This window comes from Oncorhynchus tshawytscha, linkage group LG16, assembly GCF_018296145.1.
Source record: "Oncorhynchus tshawytscha isolate Ot180627B linkage group LG16, Otsh_v2.0, whole genome shotgun sequence".
Lineage (NCBI taxonomy): Eukaryota > Metazoa > Chordata > Actinopteri > Salmoniformes > Salmonidae > Oncorhynchus > Oncorhynchus tshawytscha.
In genome coordinates this window covers 54,409,234-54,432,730 of record NC_056444.1, presented here as the reverse complement: position 1 = coordinate 54,432,730, position 23,497 = coordinate 54,409,234, and the positions used below count along the sequence as shown (strand labels likewise).

Below are 23,497 nucleotides of genomic sequence, written 5' to 3'. Positions count from 1 at the left end.
TTCCCTATTTCCTCAGAACGTTCCATCTAGACACAGCGGGTGCTCTCTCGGAAGCCATTTCTCTGAGCGAAGTTCAGGGCCAAATGGCACTCAAAAAGATAACGGGACGACTTTAGTCGTTTCACATTTTCCGAGAGCGGAGAACCTTTTGAGTTTAGTCAGACCGTTTAATATCACAAATCAACACCTGAATAGAGAGGGACAATCATCTGTGTCACATTTCAGACCAATTCTTTGCATGCCCAGTGAGCTCTCCGTCATCCATTGCATTCCTCATGTCTGCCACACTTTAACATCGCTACAGATGAAGATGTACTATGTGAGCTGGATTAGGTTGTGTGGTGCTCGGCGGTACCTCGGCCGCTACTCCATGTTCTATACACTGTCAGAGGAATGCTGGAAGTGCTCTGGTAAGCATTTCCTCACTAAAAAAACAACATTTTATTGTCTGACCTCTTTGATATATTCAGAACCAACCAAACCAGAGGAGTGTGTCTGTGTTTCTGTCTGTCTGCGTGTGTAAACCCCAACACGCAAGCTCGTTAGTGGACCTACCCAACCAGAGGGCTCCGTCTGTGTCCAGCTGAGTGGCTGCCAGGGGCGACGACCCTGTGACCGCTGCCTCGTTGCCCACCTGGAGAGAGCCGTCCCTAAGTGCTCTAAGAGAGGGGGAGGAGGAGGAAGATAGAGGTGGGAGAAAGAGAGGTAGAGGAAGGGGAGTGAGAGAGAAGGGGGAGGTAGAGCAAGAGAGGGGATAGATATAGGCAGGGGGAGAGAAACAGGAGATAGGGGGAGAACATTTGTTTACAGCCTGTCTGCTACATCATTTTAAATTCCACTTCAACTGGCATGTAGCAGACATCAAGACTTCAATGAGAGTAATCAAGTCTTCACTGCTCTGATGATTGTGTGCTTAGCAGTTGATTGAGGGAATGGGAGAGAGAAAATGTATCCCAAATGGCACCCTATTCCTTATAAAAGTTTTGACCAGAAAAGTAGTGTACTTTATAGTGAATAGGGTGCCATTTCAGACACAGCAGTCACTTAGCAGTCTGTCAATTACAGAGACCAACTTCCATGGATTCAAAGGAATCAAATCTCCACTATGTGGTAAGTAAGCAGTTATGTCATGGGACGACGCGGGTAGGTAGCACTCAGTGTGTTTCGAGCAGAAGAGATGTCAGACAAAGTAATAACATTCATAACACATGACCTCAGACGTAAAGGAAAAATTAATATTTGGTACGGTATTATCGGTGGACTAATGAAAATGTAAAAATATATATATTTTGAGAGGATTTTTCTTTTAAATGCTGTGGCATAAAAGCTAACCAAAAGCTAGCTTGTTGGTTTGCTTACAAGCAGACTGAAATTGAAGGCGAATATGAAAACCATACACTCTGTAACATTTCAAACTTTGTTCCACTCTTTGGTCCTTTTCTATAACTCAATTATTATTAACATGAATATTCATTTAGGGGTGAACCATACAACTTACACTTAAGTCAAATGTTAACTTTTCAAGTCAAGTGTGGATTTGACCCTAATACAACATTTTACCAATACAGGCTATCCTACACTTCAACAACAACAACGTTCATGAGTAAACCACGCGGTCATGTTCGACACCGTCTTACCTGCTGGCCTTGATGTGGATCCAGCGGTTGGTGTTGACGCGGACCGTCGAGCGCAGCACCACAGGCTTGGAGCCCAGGTCGTAGGTCATCTGCACACGGCCGTCCACCACCGCCAGGGCGATGTAGTCAGATCGCTCCACGCCCTTACCACTCCACAGCACCAGGCCCTGAGTGGCCTCGGTCTTAATGCTCAGTTCAAACTTGTTCACCAGCAGGGCTTTCTCACTGCGGGGGAGGGGGAGGAGAGTTACAGTGACTTATGTTAGTGAAGTGAAGAGGACATTAGGTGATCGTGACATTTGCACGTTTGCATACTGGCTGAGGTGACTCAGGGTTGATAGTGACAGGGTGCATCCAAAATGATAGTGGCCGGTGATGGCTCTGTCCTGAAACACTACTGGCATCCTAATTCCTTGTCTAGATTCCTTCATGACTATTGATCTGAAAGCACTTGCCAGGGTCATGGTGGGAAACCTCTAAGGTTCCTTTAACCTGCCGCTGCCTATGGGGCAGAGGAGGCAATGACAGTGAAAGGAAGATTAGGTAAAGACTATATTGGATCAGCTATGATGTTTTCCCTTCACCCTGGGTATTTCCCTCTTCTCTCTCTCTCTCTCTCTCTCTCTCTCTCTCTCTCTCTCTCTCTCTCTCTCTCTCTCTCTCTCTCTCTCTCTCTCTCTCTCTCTCTCTCTCTCTCTCTCTCTCTCTCTCTCTCTCTCTCTCTCTCTCTCTCTCTCTCTCTCTCTCTCTCTCTCTCTCTCTCTCTCTCTCTCTCTCTCTCTCTCTCTCTCTCTCTCTCTCTCTCTCTCTCTCTCTCTCTCTCTCGGCTAACTGTGCAGTAGCTCTCCTCTCTTCTTCCTGTGAGGTGGTGGTTGTTGTGGGGAGGGGGGCAGGATGCAGGGGGTTTGGAGCTAGCTGTCTGAAGTGCTGTTTGATCATAGTCTCGGGACTGCCAGTGCTACGGGGGAGTCAGGGAGCTGGGGACAGGGGTGGAGACCTGGGGACATCCTGGCTTGTCCTATGGAGGAGTGCTCCGTGTCACTCACAGCTGTGTCTGCTCTGGGAGAGTGGGGCCGCTGCTCAAAGCCTGACTGGAGCTGGGATGGTTTGCACACACACACACACGTTCATGCACTCACACACACACACGTTCATGCACTCGCACACACACACAGGAACACATTCATGCACGCGTGCCCACGCACACACACACACACACACACAGCTCCATTTGGTACAGACCTCAAACACAAACACTCCTGAAGGGATGCTATTTTTAAAAATAGCTCCTTTGTTCTCCACTGTTCCCCCTGTGTGTGTGTGTGTGTGTCACCAATCGGTATCGCTGTAATGTATTGTGATGCCGACTAGGCTCAACTACTTTCACAGTTTTCAAAAGGATCTTAAACAAAAAACGGAGACAAACACAGGCAAAGCACACAGAGGATAGAGAGCACACAACACAGAACAGAATGACACGGGAACACAAGACACAGATCACACGAGACAGACATGACACGTACACAAAACGAGTCAGCACAGCAAACAGACAGAGAGGCTCATGGGAGCACAGGGGGTTATACACAGGACATGAGGAGAGGTAAAGAGAAAATGACAGCAGACTACGCCTAAATCGATCCACTTTAAATAAAGTTGGATTTGATTCTGTCATCAGGCATAAAACGAGGCTACTGCCAATGAGCTAACAGGAGTGAAGAGATTGGACTGATTGTTTAATTAATGTTTCTGCTCAGGTATGGCCAACAGGGGTTTGACACATGTACAGTATTCGACCCAGCAGAGAGGAAGGAGTGCAAAGTAGAATTGGATGCATCTCTTAATACACCGCAACCACATTTGGGTTTAAGACTTCCAAGGGAAACCGTTCCATTCTAAAAAAACAATTCACTGCAGCACAAACAAAACAGAGTGACTAATGAATGAATGGTCATAGAAACCCACTGGACACAAACGGTCAGTAGAAAAAAACGCATACAATATTTGGACTCCTTTCCCTAGGTCTAACCCTCACAGTACCCAGGGGCCCCAAATAAATCATAAGCTGTGTCCGAAATGGCACACTATTCCCTATATAGTGCACTACTTTGAACAGAGCCCTATATGGACCGTGGTCAAAAGTAGTGCACTATAAAGGGCGGCAGGTAGCCTAGTGGTTAGAGCGTTGGACCGGTAACTGAAAGGATGCGAATCCCTGAGCTGACAAGGTAAAAAATCTGTCATTCTGCCCCTGAACACGGCAGTTAACCCACTGTTCCTAGGCCGTCATTGTAAATAATTTGTTCTTAACTGACTTGCCTAGTAAAATAAAATAAAGGAAATCATTTCTGGCAAAGCCATAGTGTTACACATCAAACTTCTATGGCAATAGCCTAGGGACAAGGTTCAATAAAACCTCAGCAGGATGGATTGTCAGGAATAATAAGGCCATGGTCATCAAAATAAGGATATACTATACTAGACTTGTTATGCGTTGGACCCTGCAGGGACAAAGTTTGAAATTAATTAAGGATAGCATGTGAAACAAGGCAGGTATTTTAAATGCTATCAAGGTGGTTTATTTACTGGATTAATAATGCGTATTTTATTCCTCATTGATTGAAGTAAATAAAAATAAAAGGGCTCAGAATGCTATGCACCCCATCGCCTCTAGATGGCAGTAGTAAACAGAGCATTGCTAGGCTTCTACGGAGAACATTGCATAGCGAGGCTGGATGCTGTTTTGGCTGCTAGTGCTGTAGATTATTGGTACCACTGAGCTACTCTGTCTTAATAGACCCTGGGTGCCATTGCAACAGCTAATGGGGATCCAGAATAACAAATAAATAAGTGGGGCCATAGAATACTGTCTCTATAAGTGGCCCAGTTTATAGAGTAGCGTGGCCCTCCAATGCTTTCTCTATGGGGCGCAGTGTACAGATTAGTGTGGCCCTTTAACACTTCTCTCTATGGGGGCCCAGAGTATTGAATAGTGTGGCTCTCCAATACTGTTTCTATGGGTAATTCTCCACTACTGTTTACTTGGGCTGTGAGAGGTTAGGTTGCAACCTACGGGTGGTTGTGTCAGGTGGGTGGGGATGGATGGATGGGGAGGCAGCATGCTAGCGGTTGGTTGGACAGCGCTGGTTACAGGCTCCAGGCTGCAGGGGACACTCACCTTTGCTCTGACGGGTTCTCCAGTGACTCTGGACTTTAAGGGAGCAGGGGAGAGAATGTAAGGGCATGCGATAAGCGCAAGAAAGGGGGGCGGGAAGAGGACCCACGAGGACCCTTACAGGGTGACGCATCGTCACCCCAGCATAGAGAGGAGCTTCGTAGACAAGGAGACGTGGCGAACTGAGCAAGTTATTTGCTCGAGAGCTGGGAAAGGAGGACCATACTAGCATACTGCTTAAAATGCATGCCCAATGCATTACTACATTCCAAGTAATATGGTAGTATGGATATACTACGAAGTACTAGGAGCTTTACTGTGATCAGAGATACAGTACTGCAGATCCATTGCGATCACGGTTCAGAAGCAACAGCAACATAATGAGGTCCTCAGAGGAGGATGACCACACCACCACTCAGACTCCAAGTCAAGACCAAGACGTGTCTTAAGGGGAGAGTTGGGCAACAATGTAATGATTTTTTAAATCATTTGGCTGCAAAACCAATTTCCCCTTAGGGATAATAAAATGTTCCACGACTACTACTATTACTGAATCCGATGACAGTGTCGTGTGTGTGTGTGTGTGTGTGTGTGTGTGTGTGTGTAGCCTTCTTGAGTGAAGGAAGCACCAAATTAGAAATATAGGGTAATCAACAAAAATGGGGTCAAATATCGTATTACCAGAGAGGAGCCCTATATCATTGGTTGCTCCAATAATGATGCGTGAGAGAATCGACCCAAGGTTTCAAAAGAAGCCTCAGCCAATGAAGACTGATCTTGGCTGCTGTAAATAGTAACAGCAACATTAGCCCAGGGTGACAGTGGTGGTCTGTGTGTTGTAATCACGTTGTAATAACGTTCCTCTGAGGAATTCATTCATTCATTTGTTAATTCACTCATTAATCCCTGTTCCAACACCAGATAATGTTGAATCGATGCCACTCACTCGGAGAGAGAGTGCCGGCAAGCTCTGGTTTGGCCTAGATTGGCCGCTAATCGCACCCTTCACCCTTACAGGAAGTGACAACTAATAAAGCTCTGGCCAGTCCAGCTGGAAGGACCATGATCATCGCCCTAACGGATATCGATGCCCTCTCGGCCTCAAATTGAGGTCTTTCTTTTAAATCATTTTTCAAAGAGGAAATAACTCTTTGATTATTAACACGTCAGTCGTCCTTTTCCGCTGCCGCCGACTCAATAATTATTCCTAATTGCAGTTGGAAATTGGATTAAGCGGAAATGACAGGGGCTTGAATCTGTATATCGAATTATCTGGTGAATCTGCTTGGCATAAATCAACCTAAATCCAACTTCCCTGCTTTCTGTTGTTCTTTCAGGAGGTTACTTACCAAGCTAAGAACAGCGAAGAGGAAACTAATAACAAACTAAAATCAAATTGTTACCCAAGAGGAGTCAGTTAAATAATCGATGCGGGACTCGCAGCAAAACTGAGGAAGGGGAAACATTTTGGTCCATAATCTTGCAGTTAAGAAGGGGTCTCATTCATTTCAACATGACAGTTAATACCATCCAATATAAGGTGCGTGGATACATTTCTGGTCGTGGCGAATGTAGGTACAACCATGCATACAGTATAGCACCTGCTTTCTGTGGATTCATGCAGTCATGCGTTCATTTAGACTGGAGTGTGATGAGGAATTTGGAATGAGAAAAAAAAATCTAATCCAATTATGGGCATGGAGTTTGAAGGTAAAATCCTGTAGGCTTATTTAAATATAATACACATGATAGCTATCTGCATAGAGGAAGGTGATGAAGATGACATAGACGGAACATAAAGATATCATCTGTCACTTTGTGTTAACTATCGTAATGTATTAGTCTGGCTTTGTATTAGTTAGGTTAGTCTGGCTTTGTATTAGTTAGGTTAGTCTGGCTTTGACTAAACCTGGGAATGTTGGGGACTCATTTGAGCGTACTTACTCCGGAATCTCATTGGTCAGTTGGCTTGAGTGCAGCAGAAGGACAGACAAGGAACACTCATATGAGACGGACAGACAAGAGACAGAAGAAGACAGACGGACAGATGGACGGCAGCACAGACATCTGACAGCCTTAACGAGGACAACAGACAGAGGATAAAGACAGATCTTAAAATTCTCTCTCACGATGCGCCCTGTGTGCGCGCGTGCATGCACATGTGCTCTGTGTGTGTGCTCATAAGACCACAAATTAACTGTCGGTTTCTCCCATTTTCACGCCTTGGAATGCTGTGCGAACACTTGTGAAGGATCTGGATGGGCAGCCTTATGTTCCATGTCTTTTCAGGTTCATCATCACAAACATTTCATGCGTGCCAACCTGCAGGCGGGTGTGCCAGCATGGAAGACGTGGAAGGATGGTAGAGGACCAAATGTATAAGTGGCCGCCTGGAAGGCAGGATACGTTTTTCTCTTCCACACCCAGTATAGAAGCCATTTACACCTACAGCATCCGGCTATTCCTGTTATAGCTGGTGTGTGTTTAAAAATTGCCAGACACTTTAGGACTGCTAATTTGAAGGACACAAATACTGTAAGTCTAAAAGAAGATTAAATTGAACCCCATTTTAACAAAAGCCTATGATGATGCCATGCTGGTATAGTATGGCATGGTGTGTGTGTGTGTATATAAGTGTGTGTCGGCTCAGTCCGCCTCGGCGCACAGAGAGCGAGGGGGGTGCTCGGGGCAATGCCGTAATTGTTCGCCTGCCGCTAATTACCGAAATTCAGTCAAAACCAGAGACAGTGCAGGGGAAGTGGTTGAACTATTAGCTAACGCCCGGTTCACTACGAAGCCTCTAATGGGCCTGGAATAATCAACCCTGTCACCACCACTTACTGCAGTGGAATATGAATGGGGAGGCCATTAGCCATTTCGCAACTTCCGGTTAGTGTTAACATCGGAGGCAATTTCGCTCAACCCAATTAGCACTAGCATCGGAAGCCATTAAGCATTAGAATTGATGGACAAGATGGCCTCTACTTTACCTCTTGGTGACGGCGTTGTGGTACTCAATGAATGTCCGGCCGTCAAAGGCGATGGACTCCGTTTCCCCGGCGGACTTCTCGAAGATGGCTGCGAGGAAGAGGACAAGGAGGAAGACGAACATTGAACATGATCACATGAATCAATAGGAAAACATGGCTCCTTTAAGTGGAGTCAGGCAATGGATGGTGATCTGGGATGAGCGTTCATGCGCTTATGGTTTGAAGGGACAGTAGGGCATACGGCCAAAGGTTAATGGGAATGGTGAAGTGTATGTGTGTGTAGTATGCACGTGTGTGTGTAGCATGTATGTCTGTCTGTGTGCGTACGTGTGAAAATGATAAAACAGAGGGGTAACTCTAACCTTCAAGAGGGGGACACTAAGACAAGCATGACATCGATATTACTGACAACAACGTTGCATTGAGTTCAGGATCGTTGTTCGCTTACTGTTCTGACAGTGTGTGCCTGTGAAGCCGAGGAGGCACACACACTCATAGCTCTCCAGCAGGGGGTTGCAGCGACCCCCGTTGTGGCAGGGCTCACGGCTGCAGGGGTGGCCCTCGAACATGGCCACGTCACTGGAGTGCAGCGCGTTCTCCTGCCGGAGGATGGGCGTGCCCATCAGGGTGATCTGACCAGGGAGAATAGAGAGGGAGGGGACTTAGACCTGTCATAGTGCACTGTGTAGCCTTGATTTACCTCAGGTCCCAGGTCTGAATCAGTCCTTGATTAGAAGGAAACAGTGAAAAGCAGTAGGGCTATGGCCCTCAAGGACTGTAATTAAATAGCCATGACAAGTCGATGCAGCATACATACTGCATACAACACATTACACATTTCAACTCCCCTCGTCTCAAACTCGAGACACATGAATAACGACTTTACTTTACAAGTCACTTACTAATTAATTCAGCAAATAACTGCTAAAACATACTTTTAGACTGAGCTTTGATTAACTTGGTGCTTTCAAAGGAAAGTTTTCTAAGACACGTTGACGCTAGCTAGCATTAAGTAACATCCTGCCTTTGTTGGAAGGCCATTTTTGGCACTCAAAGACGAGCCTTTTGCTGCGGAGGAGAACAAACAAGCTGGAAAGTTGTCAGGGAAAAGATCTGAGCTGAGAAACATGGAGGGACATCAAATGTGTTCTATTCTATTATTAGTACAGTAAGCCAAAAGAAAAGGAGCCACCGTCAGCACTGATAAACTAGCTGACCTTTGACCTTACAATGGTCACTGTAAAGGTCTGCCATCAAGTGTAGGCAGCTGATGTTCTTGTCCATCACTAAATTGTGTTCAAATATAGCTATCCATGTATAAGGTAGATTCAAAATTGTGTCATAGTTAAATGATGTCAAATACCTATTTTAAATTTTCAAAAATGTAATCGATAGTTGTTGATCATTTACAGAATTGATAGAAACCTTTGCCAAACCTTCTGAACAGGGTGTGTGGCGAAACATATCTGCTGAGGATTGTGTGTGGGGACAGGACACCCACCTTCTGAATGGTCCCCTTGAAGCCATCTTTGAGCGAGGCGGCCCTTGCTAGCCGGCTGAAATCAGGAGCACCACCCACAAACAGAGACTCCTTCAGGTTGAGAGCGGTGTGTTGGTTCTGGAGAGAGACAATGGGTTAGAACCCTATATAACAGGGTCTAGAAATCTTCTAGAACCCTACCAGAGACCAAAACTCTAATAATAGGCACTAGAACCCTATAGCAGGTACAATGGAGGCTGCTGAGGGGAGGACGGCTCATAATAATGGCTGGAACGGAGCGAATGGAATGGTATCAAACACATGTGTTTGATGTTGTTGATACCTTTCCACCTCTTCTGCTCCAGCCATTGCCACGTGCTCGTCCTCCCCAATTAAGGTGCCACCAACCTCCTGTGAACAGGGACTAGAAAGACCAACACAAATGGGACCCGTTTTCTGTTTTTTTGTTCATTCTTGTTTAGCCATAGCACGAGACTAATAACAGTGAAAAAGATGTCTCCTTTTAAAGATATATCTACATAGTGCAAGGCTATAAAGTGCACTTCTTGTAGTCATCCTCTCCTCCTAATCAGGGAATGACTCAGACATGGGACACTAGGCAGGTCAGTGCAATTAACTACCAGGTAGAAACTAAAACCAGAAGTGATTTGGCCCTCCAGGACCGGAATTAAACAGCCTTGATATAGTGCAGGGCAATTCGCTATAACTAGACTACTTCCTTTTCCACATCAATAAACTTGATATATTACGAAACATAATTGATTTATGCGCCACTCTCCGAACAGTCAATTATTCGTTATCTAGTACAAAACACAAGAAAAGGGCTACAAAGAGAGTGCCTGGTGCGGCTGGAGAGACGGCATGGAAAGTTTTTTTTAAATGAAAGTCTCTCTAATGAATGGCTGATTATACCGGCGACCTTTCCGGCACCGAGCGAGCCGCGGCCTTTAATTGGCCGTTCATTTGCGCAGCAGACGATCATGAAATCAGGCCCTTGCTCCATCCAGAAAGGTGCAGGAGAGCTGCCTCCAATTACGACAGCATTCCTTCTGCGCAGGAAGTACAGGCCCACTCTTAGGGAGGAATTACGGATCTTTATGTTTATGTAGGGCAGTAATTGCCAGAGGGAAAAGCCGAGGTAATTGGTGGAAAAATAATGAAAGTGGCCAAGTAAACATGGGTTATGTGTGAAGAGAGCTGGCATGGGGTCCTGCTTTTATTTGAGATGGGAGCTGGAGGGTGGAAGGTATAGGCCAGTGGGGCTTTGCTGTGTGGTGCGCCTGGAGTGAGCTCTGACAGAAAGGAAGACCCGGGCCAAGACCTCCAGCCCAGTCGAGTGGGTCACCTGTGGCTGCCTGGGGATAACAAAGTGCCGAAATGGGCCCGGTTTCCTATAATCCCTAACACTAGCTAAAGGGGATGCACAAGTGAAGAGTAACAGTTGGGATCAACTCTATTTTGATTCAGGATTAAAGTTGACATACGATTCTCCCCGTTATATTGTAAACAACTTGAAGCATTTTAAAAATGGATATATAAATCCAATCCATTAATATTGAGTTTTATAATAATATATAATAAACATGGTTTCTATCCATTTGAATGGTCATATTGGATTCTGAATAGGAGTGAATTGGACGCTGCTAACAGGCCAATAGAATGGACGTTGTCAGTGCTGTCGTGTGCGGTTATGAGTGAACGAGTGAGTGAGTGAGTGATCGAGTGACTATGATATGGAGAGTTTTGTTTCTCTTTCACAAAAGAAAGTAGATGACAAAAGAACAGCCCGGCTTGGCTTGGCACCCCACTCTCTCTTTACTTTATTCTCGCTCCTCTTCTCGCTCTCGGCTGCTACACGGCGCAGGAGAGAAATCCCCACCCACGAGAGACTAATGAACACGTTTCATTGTTGCGAGGAACAATGGCGGTCAGAAAGATAACCGACTCCCCTCCTCCCTCCCTCCGCCTACGCAGCAGATGGACTGAGGTGAAAGCCAAACCGAGTTCTTTAACAAATGTCTCTACTTCGGTACTGTGTATGAAATGGTAGCACTAAATACAGACCCTTTTCCCCTGTCAGTTCTATCGTCTAATAACTGTCGTATGGTGGCGCATGGGAATGAGAAGTGGCGAAATGAAATTGAGGCTGAAAGTGGAGAAATGAAATATGTCTAAGGTGGATGGGACTTATTACCTTCCGTGATTTCTTAGTTTCCAGACAGCACACAGTAAGAGAAAAGGAGGGAAAAAAGGTTATCAGAAGAGAGAGCGAACAACGGATGTCGGTGTGCGGAGAGTCATGCAACACACACACACACACAAATCAAACCAACATAAAACCACACAACACAAACTGTGAAGCCCGAAGGTCAGAAGGCTGCCACGCAAAATAAATGAAAAAGAGAAATTGACCTTAATAAGGAAGTTGCAGCTGGATCTAGAACCACTGTGGCTCAGACAGAATTCAGATCCACCATATAGCCACTGCAGACAGTGTTTTTTCTGTTTGTGTGAGAAAGCATGCATGGATTTGTGGCAAAAATGTTCTGTTGAAAGATATCCTGCAATACTGAAACTACCATCCCAGGTATAATTACTTTTCGTAAGATATCTATATCAAAGACGCTCTCTGAGTGCAGCGGGACACCCTGGCTCTCCTCGTCATTGTAAACGCAGGAGTAGGAGAGAATTAGCTGCCAGCTAAATCCTGCATGCAGCCACTTCGCATTGAGCTCCTCCATCACCAACCTTCGCTCACCCCCCCCCTCTCTTTTCCCTTCTCCCTGTTCTACTCTTTTAATATGATTTTCTGCCCATGTTGCTGGAGTGAAACATAATTACCATACAAAGAACAGGAAGAAAAAAAGAAGAGCGAAGAGGAGACAGCAGAGCATCTTGCATGAGGCGGCTTTGGAGTTGACATGCGTGCGGGTGTACATGTTTCTAATCACAAATTACACTGTTTAATATAATTGGATGACTTGCGGACACATCCAGCTATTAGATTTCTCTCACTTAGGCCCATGTATCTGGTTTATTGCTTGGGTATCATTATTTCTTTTCTCCATCTTTCCCATCTATATACAGCATCTCCAAAGAACGCTATTGAAGGTCTTTGCTTCACTCGGAGCTCAAAGGTATCAGTTAAGTCATACTAACGGGTGTATACCACTCGGGCCACAGAGGTTATGTTTCGTGAATGCAACAAATAGGAACAAGATTGTACTACTGTTTAGACATTTCAGCAGAGTCGAATATGGCAGATAAAAAGGATTTATAAAAAAAAGAAAAAAAGGGAGGAGTCTTTTCCAGATAAGAGACAACCTGTCAAACGTGCCCTCTACGTCTCGAGCAAACTATTTCTCACCTCGACGAGCTGTCAGAAGACAGTGGAATGTGTTTTCAAACACAACCCCGGTAGTGTGTATGCCCGTCCTCAACTAGGGAAATGTTTTTGCCGAGTCAGCTCTGGTGTATCATCAACAGTGAACTCTGGGAGAATACAGTGCATTAAGTTGAACGCATCCTTTGATAAGGGCATATCACAGGTGCCTGCCGAGGGGAGGACAGCTCATAACAATGGCTGCAATGGAGCAAATGGAATGGCATCAAACAGAGGAATGGTTTCCATGCGTTTGATGTATTTGATACCATTCCACTAATTCCACTCCAGCCATTACCACGGACGGGCCCTTCCTCCCCAGTAGCGCAGGCTAAGCACAAGCAAAGGCTGCATATTGCCTTGTATGATAGCATACTCATAGCCGGTTTGCCCTGCATGCTAATAGCTAGGCTAATCATAAAGACGTCTGATAAGCCTAGCATGCTAACTCTCTCTGTCTGTCTCACCGGCGACTCTCCTCTGACTGGGTCCTTTCCGTTGATGTTAATCTCTCCCTTTCGATTGGCCCGCTCCAGGTTCACTGTGTTCCACACGCCCATCTTGATCTTATCTTTACTCCTGCATGAGAGGAACACACACAAACGAGTCAAGAGGTTAGGGACGTCTCAAAACAACACACACAAGTACAATCTAAAATCAAAAGAGACCAAAATAACCCGGCTAACAAGGAGTCCAGACTATGTTCTACAGTCAGTATGGGGTTCAAAAGTCATTATAGGGTTCTGGACTAGAGTTGCAGCGGGTTTCTTTACTAGTCACTATGGGGTTCTAAACTAGAGTAACCATGGGGCTCTAGATTAGTCGCTATGCAATTTTAAACTTGAGTACTATGGGATTCTAGATGAGAGTCACTATGGGGTTCTAGAGTAAAATCACTGTGGGGTTCTAGACTATAGTCACTATGGGGTTCGAGTGCGGTGCCCACCTGATGACAGCGGGGCCCTTGCCCAGGTCATAGCGGAACTCCAGGATGCCGTCGTTGAGGGAGAGGGAGATGAAGTCACCTTTGCCGTCCGTCTTCTGGCCGCTGTAGAAGATCATGCCGTTGGAGTCATTGGCCATGAGCACCACTGTCATGCTGACCTTTTGGCTGCAGACAAAACACAAACAGCTATGGTAAACAACCAGGCAAAGACAAAACACAAACATCACGCGTAAACAAACGCCAGGCAAAAGACAAATGGAAAGCAAATACCGGCACTGAACCGGCACTGAACGGAGGCCAGACTTGGTATTAGCCACTGGTCTACAGTGCTTGTCTGTCTTTCAGTTGTTCTGTCTATCTGACCGTTTCATAATGTGACACGACCGTGCCTTCAGAAAGTATTCACACCCCGTCTTCTTCTTCCACATTTTGTTGTGTTACAGCTTGAATTCAAAACGGATTATAAAAAAAAGTATAATAATCTTACCCATCTACACAGAATACTCCATAATGGCAAAGTGAAAACTTGTTTTTAGAAATTTCTGCAAATGTATTGAAAATGAAATACCGAAAAATCTAATTTACATAAGTATTCACACCCAAGTGTATACATGTTAGAAGCAGCTTTGGCATCGATTAAACCTGCGAGTCTTTTGTGGTAATTCTCTAAGAGCTTTGCACATCCTAGATTGTACAATATTTGCCTATTATTATTTTTAAGTATTTGTGCTCTGTCAAATTGGTTGTTGATCATTGCTAGACAACCATTTTCAATTCTTGACAGATTTTCAAGCAGACTTCAGGCAAAACTGTAACTCGGCCACTCAGGAACATTCCCTGTCCTCTTGGTAAGCAACTCCAGTGTAGATTTGGTCTTGTTTTAGGTTATTTTCCTGCTGAAAGGTGAATTCATCTCCCAGTGTCTGGCGGAAAGCAGAAACCAGGTTTTCCTCAAGGATTTTGCCTGTGCTTAGCTCCATTCCGTTTCTTTTATATCCTGAAAAACTCCCCAGTCCTTAACGATTACAAGCATACTCATAACATGATGCAGCCACCACTATTATTGAAAATATGGAGAGTGGTACTCAGTAATGTCTTGTATTGGATTTGCCCCAAACATAACACTTTGTATTCTGGACAAAACTTTTTTTTTTTGCAGTTTTACTTTAGTACTTTGTTGCAAAGGGGATGTATGTTTTGGAATATTTGTATTCTGTACAGTCTTCCTTCTTTTCCCTCTGTCAATCAGGTAAGTATTACGGAGTAACTACAATGTTGTTGATCCATCCTCAGTTTTCTCCTATCACAGCCATTTTAAACTCTGTAACTGTTTTAAAGACACCATTTCCTTCCTTTATGTCAACTGAGTTAAGGACGCCTGTATCTTTGTAGTGACTGGATGTATTGATACATCATCCAAAGTGTAATTAATAACTTCACCATGCTCAAAGGGATATTCAATGCCTGCTTTTTTTAGCCATCTACCAGGTGCCCTTCTTGCGAGGCATTGGGAAACCATCCTGGTCTTTGTGGTTGAATCTGTGTTTGAAATTCACTGCTTGACTGAGTGACCTCAGATAATTGTATGTGTGTGGTATAGAGACGAGGTAATCCTTCAAAAATCATATTAAACACTATTATTGCACAAAGAGTGAGTCCATTCATCTTATTGTGTGACTTGTTAAGCCATTTTTTACTCCTGACCCTATTGCCATGGACTCCAGCCACCCTAGTCATAGACTGTTCTCTCTGCTACCGCACGGCAAGCGGTATCGGAGCGCCAAGTCTAGGACAAAAAGGCTTCTTAACAGCTTCTACCCCCAAGCCATAAGACTCTTGAACAGTTAATCAAATAGCTACCCGGACTATTTGCATTGTCCCCACCCCTCATTTTGACGCTGCTGCTACTCTCTGTTTATTATCCATGCATAGTCACTTAACTTCTACCTACATGTCCAGTTGAAGTCGGAGGTTTACATACACTTAGGTTGGCGTGATTAAAACTCGTTTTTCAAACACTCCACAAATTTCTTGTTACAAACTATAGTTTTGGCAAGTCGGTTAGGACATCTACTTTGTGCATGACACAAGTCATTTTTCCAACAATTGTTGACAGACAGATTATTTCACTGTATCACAATTCCAGTGGGTCAGAAATGTACATACGCTAAGTTGACTGTGCCTTTAAACAGCTTGGAAAATTCCAGAAAATGATGTCATGGCTTTAGAAGCTTCTGATAGGCTAATTGACATCATTTGAGTCAATTGGAGGTGTACCTGTGGATGTATTTCAAGGCCTACCTTCAAACTCTGAGCCTCTTTGCTTGACATCATGGGATTTTTTTTAAAAATCAGCCAAGACCTCAAAAAACATTGTAGACCTCCACAAGTCTGGTTCATCCTTGGGAGCAATTTCCAAATACCTGAAAGTACCACGTTCATCTGTACAAAGAATAGTACGCAAGTATAAACACCATGGGACCACACAGCCATCATACCACTCAGGAAGGAGACTTGTTCTGTCTCCTAGAGATAAACATACTTTGGTGCGAAAAGTGCAACTCAATCCCAGAACAACAGCAAAGGACCTTGTGAAGATGCTGGAGGAAACAGGTTCAAAAGTATTTATATCCACAGTAAAACGAGTCCTATATCGACATAACCTGAAAGGCCGCTCAGCAAGGAAGAAGCCACTGCTCCAAAACCGCCTTAAAAAAGCCAGACTATGGTTTGCAACTACACATGGGGACAAACATCGTACTTCTTGGAGAAATGTCCTCTGGTCTGATGAAACAAAAATAGAACTGTTTGGTCATAATGACCATCGTTATGGGGAGGGGCTTGCAAGCTGAAGAACACCATCCCAACCGTGAAGCACAGGGGAGGCAGCATCATGTTGTGGGGGTGCTTTGCTTCTGGTACACTTCATAAAATAGATGGCAACATGAGGAAGGACAATTATGTGGATAGATTGAAGCAACATCTCAAGACATCAGTCGGGAAGTTAAAGCTTGGTCCCAAATGGGTCTTCCAAATGGACATTGACCCCAAGCATACTTCCAAAGTTGTGGCAAAATGGCTTAAGGACAACAATGTCAAGGTATTGGAGTGGCCATCACAAAGCCTTGACCTCAATCCCATAGAAAATGTGTGGGCAGAACTGAAAAAGCGTGTGCGAGCAAGGAGGCCTACAAACCTGACTCATTTACATTTACACCAGCTCTGTCAGGAGGAATGGGCCAAAATTCCCCCAACTTATTGTGGGAAGCTTGTGGAAGGCTACCCGAAACGTTTGACCCAAGTTAAACAATTTAAAGCCAACGCTACCAAATACTAATTGAGTGTATGTAAACTTCTGACCAACTGGGAATTTGATGAAAGAAATAAAAGCTGAAATAAATCATTCTCTACTATTATTCTGACATTTCACATTATTAAAATAAAGTGTTGATCCTAACTGACCTAAAACAGGGATTTATTTTACTGGAATTAAATGTCAGGAAATGTGAAAAACTGAGTTTAAATGTACTTGGCTAAGGTGTATGTAAACGTCCGACTTCAACTATACATATTACCTCAATTACCTCGACTAACCACTGCCCCCGCACATTGACTCTGTACCAGAACATAGTATATAGCCTCGCTACCGTTATTTTATTAAATGTGTAAAAGGTCAAGGGGTGTGAATACCTTCTCAAGACACTATGTCTTCTATGTGTTTGTGTGTTCCTTTATGTGACGTACACAAGACTGGCAAGGATTCCCACCATAGACGACAACATACAAAATGTAATGAAGTACTTTATATTTCTATAGAAATCTGTTTCTCTGGAGGACGATTAATCTGTTCCGTTCCACTTAATTCTATTCTTCTCTATCCACCATAGGACTGTTCTGCCCAAGGCACAGCTTAAAGTATCTATCTGCAATTACATCAATTCACAGCTCCTCAGTACCGACTCCGGTAGATCATGTGGAAACATGCTGTCGTTTGTGTGTAATTCGTAGAGTCTGTGTAGTGAAAAGAGCGTTTGACTTACTGGAGATCGTGACCGTAGGTGTGCAATCCCTTCAGCTCCAGGTAAGAGTCTCCGCTAAAGAACGGCATGTAGGCCCCTTTCTTCTCCGACACTGAAACATTTTTTTTTTTTGAAAACGGAATGCATTACAACAGGCATTACGTCATCCTTACGACAGCACTATGCATGTGTACGGCAATAATATGCCTTATGCAGCAAGTCAGGGGGACATTGGGTGAACTCGGTGTTACCCACCCAGGGGGTCCGTTTTAGATAACAAGGATGGCCTAGTCTTCATCCACCCAGACTGTGTGCGACACACAGTTTGGGGCTGCAAGGCTCTTTTCATTGGTAATTAGGCAGGATTAGCTCGCTGAGTCAGGGTGGGGAAGGGAGGCAGACGGAGATGAGAAAGCTAATTAGCCATTGCGCAGGAGACGACTAACAACGCTCACAGAGGAGAGGAGAATAGGGGCACCGCTGCAGACAAACTGTCAAACCGGCTGTCATAATAAGGAAAGGAAAGAGCTACCTTGGAACTCAGCCAGTTTACAGAGTGTAGGGGGAGAGGATTTCAGTTCCTTGAGCTACACACACACACGTACAAAAGGCATGCACACACACACACTACATAGGCTTCGTCACAAGAGAATGTCCAGGTACTCAGATAAGTGCGTGACATCAGATCCCGGTTGTATTTTATTGAACTTTATTAATGGTGAGACCACAGTCTCTTTCGCAGATGAGCCCTGCATTAACACATCAACAAACAACAAGCACACTCATCAACTACACAATACACAAAAAGCAAGACACAGTCATATGAAACAATCACATTCTTTTGTTTAAAAAAAAAAAAAAAAAAAAAAAGGAAGGATGATTAGTGAGTGACAAGGTAAAGGAAGGTAAGGAAAGTAGACCGACAGACGGTTTGAACAGAAAATATCACATGGAGTTCCAGGACAGCAGCTCTGTGTGGTTGAATGGTGGTCTGCAGACAAATACCAGGGAGTGGCACTCTTATACTTATCAATACATCGATGTCTACCCAGGGCTTCGCTTGGTTGGCCACACCACCTGTCTTTAAATGTTCCCAGTACAGCCTTTAAAGCATTCGCCAGTTAATAATTTTTTTCCATATCTGATCTGAGGGATCCTTTCTTTAAAGGATACATTTTTTATGTCTGTGTCCAGTACGAAGGAAGTTAGAGAGGTAGTTTCGCGAGCCAATGCTAACTAGCATTAGAGCAATGGCTACCTCTAACTTCCTTCATACTGGAGACGGAGACATAAAAATGGTATCCACGAGTTCATCCGACTCTGGGGAAGTAGATAACGGGCCTCAATGCCTAAAATCTCGAAGTATCCCTTTAACTGTTCTCAGCACAGCCCTTAACATAAGCCGCTGAAAGAGGGCTTCTTATCTGATCCAAAACCTGTGTTGGCCAGACACTCAGGCTGAGTGACTTCTTCATTAATCACCACAGGCAAAGAATTGATGCCATTAGTCATCTCATTGATTTCATCGAAGCCCTCAGCACGTAAGACGCTCTTCCCCTCAGTGATTTTCAGTTCCCCCCAATTTATTTTAATCACCTGCTAACTGGGACTTGTAACCCAGTGGGGCTAGGAGTGTGTGTCTTTGTGTACGTGTGTGTGAATGTATGAGCGAGACTGCGCGTATGTGTCTATGCCTGTGTGTCTTAAGAACAAATAAATAGACTTCACTTTTGAACACCAACCTTCATTCAGTCTTTTATATTCTGACAACATCCATGAGAATTTGGTGGATGTGGTGGGGGGAAAAAGAGAGCAAAAAAAACGGTTGCAAACCTAATCGCTGAAAGCGCTAATGCTAAACTTCAAACGGAGCTCCGCTGTGTTAGGATCTCCTCCCAAGCTGTGGCCCTGCGCTTCAACCCGCATCCCAGTGGAGCTAAGTAGAGGCGAACGCATTTCAACACTACACATGTGAGCGGGAGAGAGAGACGGAGAAGGGCTATGGTAAGGCTCGCAAACAACCGAAACGACTGCGCTAACCGCCCGACTGGCCAATTGCGATGCTCCTCGGTGCACCGGAGACGCTGGAGGTGGTGGCCCAACTCTCTCTGCATTTGATATCCCTCAGGATGCAGGATGGAGAGATGGAGCGTCATGACACGGAGAGAGAGAAAAATGTTTGTTGTTCAAGTAGGGCTGATATGACATTAAAATGTAAAATCAGATACACTCATACTCGCACACACGCTAGGTTATACTTATTTTAAAGATGGTGGCAGTACCTTTCTCGCAGTGGCGTCCCTCGCGACCCATGGGACACTCGCACTTGTACCCTCCCTCCGGCTGCACCTGGCATTGGGACAAGGGGTGGCATCGGTTGGGCTCGCACGGGTTGTGGGTGTCGGCGCACGTCGGACCTGGAGTTCACCATCACCAGAAAAAAATCCAACCTCAAGTTAGAACTCAAACCACCTTTTATAAAAACCAGGGTTGTATTCATTAGGCACCAACGTGAAGAAATGGACTGAAACTACCTGAACTTATCCAATAAGAAACACTCTTTTTCATTTCCCATTACGAAACGCTTTACTATGGTATGCCCTAATAAATACAACCCAATCTTTTCAGACCATTTTGCCTCCATTCCGTGTGAGAAGAGGATGATGATGGATTTCCTCAGTAAAAGAGGTCATTTTCTAATAGGATTTAGAAATATTAAATGTGCAGATTAATGAAAGACCCAAGCACCCTTTGCTGCCTTTCTGCTATGCTTATGGAGCCTTAGTTCCTGGATGTGGGAGAGGTGGCTGAAATGGCTTTGCCCTACACTAGCCAGGACACATCCCAATTCAGCCATCATTATTTCCATAGCCAGAGCCGCCTGAGGCGAGGAGAATGCTGTAATGAACCCCTCCCACTGAGTTCTGAAGAAAGGCTCTCTCCCACAGCCATCTATTTCACTATCTCTATCCATTTCCATCTCCCCCATCTCTGTTACTCTCCCTCTTACACACATCCTCTCTACCTCTCATCGCTCCCTCTTTGCATACATACCCAGTCTTAGCATTACCAAGTTCATAAATAGGCTAATCATTAAGCCACAAAGCTCCCGTATTTCTCCTCTCAAACTGGTTCCTAGTCTGTGTGTGTGGAGTGTGCTGCTGGAGGCAGAGAGCAGCAGCATCATTTAAATGCTATAGGGGCCATGCTTCACTAGGCCTGGAGGGTGGCTAGTACCATTTAACAACACTTAGCTTAGACCTAGCAGACTGTGACCACTCTAAAAGAGGCGAGAGGGGGCTAAGTCCAGGCGAGGGGATTTGGTTATAGTCTTTAATGTTTCTGTACTGCATCACACCTAAAAGTCTTATACAAGACGTAATAGCTAAAACCTGGCTGCAGGGAATTCCCTAGAGACGGGTTGAAATAGTATTGGCTTGCTTTCGTATACTTTTGAGCGTTTGTTGGAGCCTGACCGGAGTGCAAGCAAGATGGGCGAGGATTGCACTTTGGGGACTAATCCGTTGTTATTGGTTCCATTTCGTCAGCCGGCAAGCTCAATCAAGAGCAGCCAAAGTATTTCAAAGAAAACAAATCCTATTTGATCCCAGATATATAGGTGAACTGGAGGTCCGTTGTTAGAAAGATGTTTGGCTCACCGGAGTAGCCGTTGATGCACTTGCAGTGGAACATCTCGGCCTCCTTGACCTGGCATGGGGCGCCATTCTTGCAAGGGTTCGGCTGGCACGGATTGTTGCCGCACTCGCCCACGCCGGTGCCGTACAGCACGTTGCCACTCTTCTCCTGCAGGTTGTACACCAGGTTGTTGACATCCAGCATGCGCACACAGCCCACCAGACCCGTACCGATGGAGGTTCTCTCCTTCACACTGTGGATGGAGGCAGGGAGAGGAAGAGAGAGTGTGTGAATGGCAACCATCCGACAGTTATTTAACTCAGTGGAAAAACAGGAAAAATACACACAGGCGCTCGACGGAGAAAAACAAACATACACTGCTCATTGCATGTGCTTCTCAGTAAACCACTATGTGACTACAGGAGAGTTCCTGACATAACGGTTTTCATATAACTCAACAACTAAGATCTTATTTCTCCATCGATCATCTTTTCTCCAAATACATAAGGGATAATCATTGAGGGGCTATGCATTCTATGGAAAATAATTAACGACGTGGAAGATGTGTTCCACGACGGGCTAGCGTAGTGGAACTGACCTTCCACTGAGTTGCATTATTTTCCATAGAATGCATAGAGCCCTGACTTGATTATCATACCATGGCTATAATTGATCACATTTGCCACTAGAAATGTGTTCCATTTGTTCCATTTAGGGAAATAATGCACGCCCTAGAATACCCTTTAAGCCAATAAGAAACAAGTATTCAACAATACCATGGTGTAATAATATATAACCACACATACATAACATTTACTTATGTATATGCTTCAAGTCAGGCCTTACTCTGTCATCATGTCTTCGGGCACCCCTCCGATGAACAGGTGTGTGTCCAGGTTGAGGCCGTCGGTGCCGGGGGGGCTGGCGCCGTCGATGTGGGTCTCATTGTCCACGCTCAGCATGGCGTTGCGCCGGTTCCTTGTCACTACCAGCTGGTGCCAGCGACCCTGCTTAACCTGGACCTTGCTGACCAAGGTGCCTGTGCCCGAACCTGTGTTGAACCTGGGGGTGGGAAGCAAAACATTAGCTTTATACACAGTGTACAAAACATTAAGAACAACTTCCTAATATTGAGTTGCATGTCCTGCCCCTCCCCTACAAGGTGTCGAAAGTGTTCGACAGGGATGCTGGCCCATGCTGTTCTTGACACAAACCGGAGCGCCTAGCACCAACTACCATACTCCGTACCCTCTCTGAACGGCACACATTCACAAGCCATGTCTGAATTGTCTCAAGGCATAGAAATCGTTCTTTAACTCGTCTCCTCCCCTTCATCTACACTGATTGAAGTGGATTTAACATGTGACATCAATAAGGGATCATAGCCTTCACCTGAATCCACTTGGTCAGTCTGTGTCATGGAAAGAGCAGGTGTTCATCATGTTTTGTACACTCAGTGTATATGCTCAATGGATAATCTGCGATGAAAAAAGTGCTGTTTAGTCCAGTAATAGGCTTAATGTTGATATGGGAAACTGGATATGAGAAACCCATACTGCATACAAAGGTAGACCTGGAGAAAGGCAACAGTTTTGAGATTCATTGGTGCACAGACACACCTGATTAACTGTCATATTTGTACCTAAAGCTAACTTGGTTGAGAATGTATGGTATTACATTTCTTTACTTTATTTTATTTATAAGCAAGTAACTGTGATCCTTAGAGCTCGATACTCATTGACATTAACATAATGTTCTATTCTCTTTTATTTCAAGAAGGATTTGATTTACAGTTGCCAAGAGATGTGTGAACAGAGAGAGATTCATGTATTAACACATGTGTTAATAGAGATTTGTGTATTAATACACGTGTGCAAAGAGAGAGATTCATGTATTAATACACATGTGTTAATAGAGATTTGTGTATTAATACACGTGTGCAAAGAGAGAGATTCATGTATTAATACACATGTGTTAATAGAGATTTGTGTATTAATACACGTGTGCAAAGAGAGAGATTCATGTATTAATACACATGTGTTAATAGAGATTTGTGTATTAATACACGTGTGCAAAGAGAGAGATTCATGTATTAATACACATGTGCAAAGAGAGAGATTCATGTATTAATACACATTTCTGAATAGAGAGAGAGAGATTCATGTATTAATACACATTTCTGAATAGAGAGAGATTCATGTATTAATACACCGT

General features: G+C 44.5%; 1 protein-coding gene across 1 annotated transcript in view; it reads right to left on the bottom strand.

Moving 5' to 3' along the window:
• Positions 1-23,497, bottom strand: part of LOC112233024 (agrin) — a 283,865-nt gene that overhangs the window by 3,592 nt on the left and 256,776 nt on the right. The window contains 12 exon segments of the mRNA XM_042299364.1: positions 556-659; positions 1,638-1,862; positions 7,800-7,887; positions 8,248-8,431; positions 9,301-9,417; positions 11,495-11,506; positions 13,150-13,261; positions 13,629-13,793; positions 17,669-17,759; positions 19,930-20,064; positions 21,307-21,536; positions 22,130-22,345. Of these exon segments, the coding sequence (XP_042155298.1) occupies positions 556-659; positions 1,638-1,862; positions 7,800-7,887; positions 8,248-8,431; positions 9,301-9,417; positions 11,495-11,506; positions 13,150-13,261; positions 13,629-13,793; positions 17,669-17,759; positions 19,930-20,064; positions 21,307-21,536; positions 22,130-22,345 (1,679 nt within the window).